This window comes from Neophocaena asiaeorientalis, unplaced genomic scaffold (assembly GCF_003031525.2).
Source record: "Neophocaena asiaeorientalis asiaeorientalis breed wild unplaced genomic scaffold, Neophocaena_asiaeorientalis_V1.1 scaffold67, whole genome shotgun sequence".
Classification (NCBI taxonomy): Eukaryota; Metazoa; Chordata; class Mammalia; order Artiodactyla; family Phocoenidae; genus Neophocaena; species Neophocaena asiaeorientalis.
Genome location: NW_020173731.1, coordinates 7087630 through 7093669, shown reverse-complemented (window position 1 = coordinate 7093669; position 6040 = coordinate 7087630). Strand labels below are relative to the sequence as shown.

Below are 6040 nucleotides of genomic sequence, written 5' to 3'. Positions count from 1 at the left end.
AAAAGAGAGGCTGCAGCTTTCAATGTCAGGAAGTCCAGAGTTTGTTTAATAATAAAAGGCCATTGAAGCTTTTAGAGATAAGAAGAATAATATACATTCTCATAAATTTGATTAAGTGATAGACCTGTGCTTGGGAAATAAGTTTTTCTAATTCTTGTTTTAAAAATTTTGTAATACTTTTCAATGGACTTAAACATATGATAACTGCCTCTTTTAAACATATGATAACTGCCTCTTTTATAGACTCGTCTTTTAAGATTGTACCCACATAATTTATAGGGAAAGTTTTAGAAGATTTTAATACTCTTGAATAAATTGAACAACTCATTAAACTGTGCAATTTGTTTTTCTTATAAACTGAACTGTTGTGAACTATGAAAATTTTTAAATATAATTCAAATAAGGCAGTAATCTAACACATGTATAGGGGTTTCCTTCTTGTTTGTAACTTGAAGAAGAATAAATGCTTACAGCTGTGACTTTTTTTCCCCTCTAGTATCTCCAGAGGCAGTTGGATTTTTGTCAGCTGTTGGGGTGTTTATTATCTTGATGCTGCTCCTTTTTCTCTATATTAATAAGAAGTTCTGTTTTGAAAATGTTGGCGGGTTTCCAGATCTTGGTTCAGGATACAGTACCAAGAAGAATTCACAAGATAAAATTTGTAAGTATCATATCGCTGCTTTCCCTTGTTTGGTCTTTCTGTCTGTACTATTTATTACTTTCTTTAAAAAAATATATATATAATAAAAAGCTTGATTTTGACATGTAGTAAACTAACCTTGAGCCACTATTCTGAGAGTAAAAGATGTATTAAGTAAATTATGTTCAGTTATCTTTTTATTGCCCATGAATTGCTATCATAGTGCATAAAGATGAATTGTATACCATCATTGAATGACACTTTTATTTTTCAAATATAAGGTATGCTTTGGAGCCTGTTACATGAACACATATGCTTTAAGAAGAAGGGTATATCTTATTACATTTTATGCTTTAATCCATTGTCCAAATAGTTCCCTAGAGAGCTTTTTTCCCGTGTCCCTAGAAGGCTTTTGAAAGTATTCACCCTTTATCTTTACATGCTGTTGAATTCTCAGTGATGGATAATTTTATTGTTTGGAGAATGTGGTTTTCCCTGGTAACTTAGTGTATAAAGTCTGATTATGAAAATTAGTGTTCCTCTCCCTCCCTTGGCACCACAGGCATATTATATGACTTAGTGTTACTAGATAGCAGGAAAGATGAGGGCTGTAAAACTGTTCTTTCTCTTATGAAAACACTTTATATTTTAAAATAATTACAAGAGTTCTTTATTTGCTATTTCCAAAGACTGGCTTATGTAAATGATAACAGGAGTAAGTTGAAAATTGTAAAAGTAAGACATTAATTGAGAAGAATTGTAAGGAACACTAGAAGAGAAACCTTGCTTTTCTTGTCCATGAATATACGTTGAAGAGGTGCTTTTCTCTTATTTCTGATAACTTAAAAAGTGATAGCCTCATTGTTTATGAAAATCTTATTATCGAATTACGTCATGCAGCTTTTGCATTAGGAAACTATAGTACTTTATGTCGTTTTGGTTTGATCAAGTTTAATGTTTCTCCTACGTCACTTCAGTCCTGTTTTTTCATCATTTGTGTAGAATGAACTGGTTAAAGATACCTCTTTTAGCAGCCTCCATTAATTTTGTGTTCTAGCATTTTTGGTAAAAAATGCTTTTACCCTTTACACTCTTAAAAATTATTGAGGACCCCAAAGAGCTTTTGTTTATGTGAGTTATAGCTATTGGTATGTACCAAATTAGAAGTTAAAGGCTAAGAAAATTTTAAAATATTTTTTATCGATTTATTTTAAAATACCCAACAATAAGCCTATTACATGTTAATATAAATGTATTAATTTTAAAAACTATATATTTTCTAAAACCAAAAAAAAAAAAAGTTTGGTGAGAAGAGTGACATTGTTTTACATTGCAAATCTCTTTAATGACTGGCACAGAAGAAGGAAGCAACTGGATTCTCACATCTGCTTCTGCATTCAGTCTGTCATATGGCCTCTGGAAAATCCAAGTGCTCATTTGTGAGTGAATGAAAATGAAAAGTTACATATTCTCTTACTCTTATTGTAAAAATAGTTTTGACCTTGAGGATCCATTGGAAAGGTCTCGGGGACCTTATTAATTTTTCTGAGGCTGTTTCTTATTCACTTATTAAATAAGAATAATAATATTTACCTCCTAGAGTTATTGTAAGACCAAGTAAGATAAAATTTGTGAATCACAATGCCTTACATGTAATAGCAACTCTGCAAATGTTCACCCTCTGCTCTTCCCTATTCTAACCTCTATGCAAAATTGTTTAGATATGTAAACAAATATATATTTAGGGGAATATATAGGGGAAACCCTTAATATCTTTTTTATTTTGAAATGATATTGGTACTTTGTTGATAAGATAGGGTAGTTCCCATACATAGACTATTAATAAATAAACTAAAAAGTACATAATAAAAATCCTTTTTATACTTCTTCTTGCAGGTATAGAATAAAAACTCAATAGTATTTGAGGGGAAAATATTGTCTTGCTGCTGTTATGATAGCTGTGGAGTGGGAAAAAGTCATTACGTTTAAACCAAGTGGTTTGATTTTTTTTTTGAAGCGTCTTTACTTCAACATATTTCTTCCATTGCATAAGCATTTACAGAAAAATTAAAAGATACAATGTGAAATACTGATATTGGGCTAATGAATAGCACCATTTAAGTAAATGTTAAATTCAGACTTGAAAGTGGTTGATTTTTTGAGAAGAGAAAATTCCATTTTTGCACCTTTTAGGAACAAGGAATTAGAAAATGGCATTTTTCAAAAATTTTCAGCAGAATCTGCCTTCAGTGTCCTCTCTGGTGGACACAATCAGTAATGCTGTGGAAGATTTGACCACTGCTGTGGGGGAAGTCAGCTATGCTTTCACTGACTCGGTTGCTGAACAGGTAGCAAGTATGATAAGTGGCTTCCGCCCAGAAGAGGAAAGCCCTGCAGCAGCAGAAGCTGTAGATACTTCTAAACGAGAAAATACCACGTTACCAGAAGTCTCTAAAAACACTAATTGTCAGAAAACACAATTCGATTTAGAGCACCAAGCAAATCGAATAAATAGCTATAATACTTCAGTTTCACAAAAGCAAGATCAAGGAATGAATGAAGAAGGAGTATTTAAACATATTAATAATAGGCAACAGACACTATCAAAATATCAAGAAACCGATACTGCTGGTGATTCTTCTTTGAAAGGCCAGATGAGTGATGGTAGGATATCAGTTAGCAAGCAGTATGCAAGGGCTGGATCTACTTGCCAAGAACTTGAAAGTACTGACAGATGTAGAAAATATGGATTAGGAATTTCCAATAATGGTAAGCATGACCTAAAGGAGGTAAGATTTCAAGAAATGCAAGAAAATTATTTAAAGAAGGCTGAAAAACATATTAAAAGTAAAGGATCCAAAGGGAATAAGTGTTCAGGAAGTGAATGTTCTCCAAAAGGTATTTTGGGAAGCAATAGACATATGATACAGAAATCCATTAAGAAAAAAGACATACATCCAGCAGCATCAACTAATTCTAAAGGTAAGTGTTATGGAAAATCAAAGAACAAATAAATCCAACAAAATACTACAAAGTGAAAGGAGACATAAAAACAAAGAAAAACGAAGCCATTTCTGCCAAAAAAGGAACAGCAAAGAGTAAAGATGAAAAATATTCTGAGATAATACCAGAAAAAGGTGAGGTCTCCTAATGTGAGTTTGAGTGATAAAATTTTCTCTTGATTTTTTACGTTAGGAAAACATCCAAATTTCTAAATTTTTCTATACATGTCTGTATATCTAATTTAAGACTTTCTTGAATCCTCTTACTGGGAGACATTTTTAAAGTCATACAGTTTTTTCTCACAGTCATTTCAAAAGCATTCATGTCATTTGTATACCTCTAATTTAGTTACTGCCCCTGGTCCCTGCATTATTTGGCCAATTTTAAGGGCCTTAATTTTACTTAATGCCCATTTATTTTTCAATCAGAAATTCTGTGGTTTTCTTAAGTAGTGTGCATACTTTAATTGGAATTTATTTGGTGTGCTACAGTTAGATTTAAAATTTTTATATTTTTGTAACCAACCCTTAATCCCTTTATACCGTGTTGCTCTTCACATCTTTCCTAGTAAGAATGTACCAAACGTTTCATGTTTTTCCTTGAGAGCAATAGATTTTTATCTTATTGAATAACATGCTTCAGGATATGTATCTATTCATTTAGCCATACATTAAGAGTTTTATATGACATATGTTTCCAATGTGTATACATGAACAATCTATTATTATTCATGAGTTCTCTATGTAGAATTAAGATTTCAACTAAGCAGTTACAGTTTTCATCCACAATATTTGTGACAATTTTTAAAACAATTAGCTGACAGTTACTTGGTTTTGGTTGCAGAATTGCTTCATATCGCTAGTTAGTACACCTGGTTATCCTTTAGTCATTTTCATTAATTGCTGATCTGATCACAAGGCCAGAAGTACACTGGCTTTTATTTATAAAAGATACATACAGAATTTTTATGTATATTTACATTCTCATAAAATAACCAAAATACTGAGTAGCAGTAGAAACGAAGAAGACTGTTTCAGTTCTGCTACATGACTTTGTGCATAATAGGGTCTGCTATTTATCAATTATATGAATGTTTTTTAAATGATATAATAGAGGCTGATCCAGGATGGATGAGCTAAGTAAAAAGGAATGCCAATTTTTGGAAATACCTCCATTTTGAAGTCTATTCTTGTAGCAGTTTTTTGAATGTCAGATTCAGTGTTTTTTTTGGTAGCCTTGGTTTAGTTTTGGTAGCCTTATTACTTGAAGTAGCAAAAATTAAAAGAGAAATAAAATTAAGAAGAATAGTTTACATATTATTTTATTCATAAAATAACAGTAGAATGGATGCTAGTAATAAATACTGCAGTAGCAATACAGAATTTTAAATTTTGTTTTGATTTGTTTTCATTAAGAAACATGTGCTACCTAAAAGAAATCAAATATTTCTGAAGTATTCTAGATTATAGTCAGTACTAAACTGAAACATGTTATGTTCTAAAATCGTTTTGAAAATCATTTGACCCGTATGGATTGTCCCTTCATTAGCTGAACTATAATGTTGCTAGTACCTGTGTCCTAGGTTCTGACAGAGCTTACAAGGTATAATAAGAGGAAGAAGTTTCCTTCTCTGTTCCTGAATGCAGGGCTACTTTAGGTAATATTTTGTAGTAGGTGAATTTCTAGTTACCCTCCTCAGAACTCTCCTGCTGCCTTAAGACCACCACCATGGTATCCCACAAGTGCTAAACCCTGGGAGTCAGAATGCCTAGGTTCTAGACTAGATCTGCCATCTCAGCAGATGCCATCTCTGTCCAATAGAACTTTCTGCAATGATGGAAAAGTTCTACATATCTATATTGCTTCATACAGTAACCACTGTCTGCATGTAGCTATTGAGCACTTGAAACGTGGTTAGTAGCACTGGAGAACTAGATTTTAAATTTTATTGTTTCTACTTAGTTTAAATAGCTGCATGTGGTTGGTGACTACTAAATTGGACAGTGCAGAATATAACATCAGTCATAGTTTCACCCTTTGATGGTTTTATTTTGCTGAATTAAAAAGCAGGACTTAGACTAGTGACGTCCAAGCTCCCTTACTTCTAACTGTAAACATTCAATTTCTATCCCATATTTTAAAATTACTCATTCTGTGTCTCCCCACCTGAATTTCAAACATTGATTTGTCTACTGCAGATGACCTTAGCTGAGTATAATGAGAGAAATCTCTAGACTGAACTAATAAATTCTGACTGCTGTGGTCTCTTTATCCTTCTAGAGTTGTTTATAATTCTGAGAAGGTTGCATCATGGTCTGAATGAATCTCAACATGATGCAGTTTCAAAATTTTTACCTTAAAAAAATGGTAATAGTGCTTTTTTTTTTTTTTTTTTTT

The 6040-nt window shown here is 32.2% G+C and overlaps 1 protein-coding gene across 1 annotated transcript in view; it reads left to right on the top strand.

The window, feature by feature from the left end:
• Window positions 1-2850: 2850 nt before the first annotated feature.
• SYT14 (synaptotagmin 14) overlaps window positions 2851-6040 on the top strand; it is a 145893-nt gene continuing 142703 nt past the window's right edge. The window contains exon 1 of the mRNA XM_024751070.1: window positions 2851-3622. Within this exon, the coding sequence (XP_024606838.1) occupies window positions 2851-3622 (772 nt within the window). The remainder of the gene's footprint in view (window positions 3623-6040) is intronic.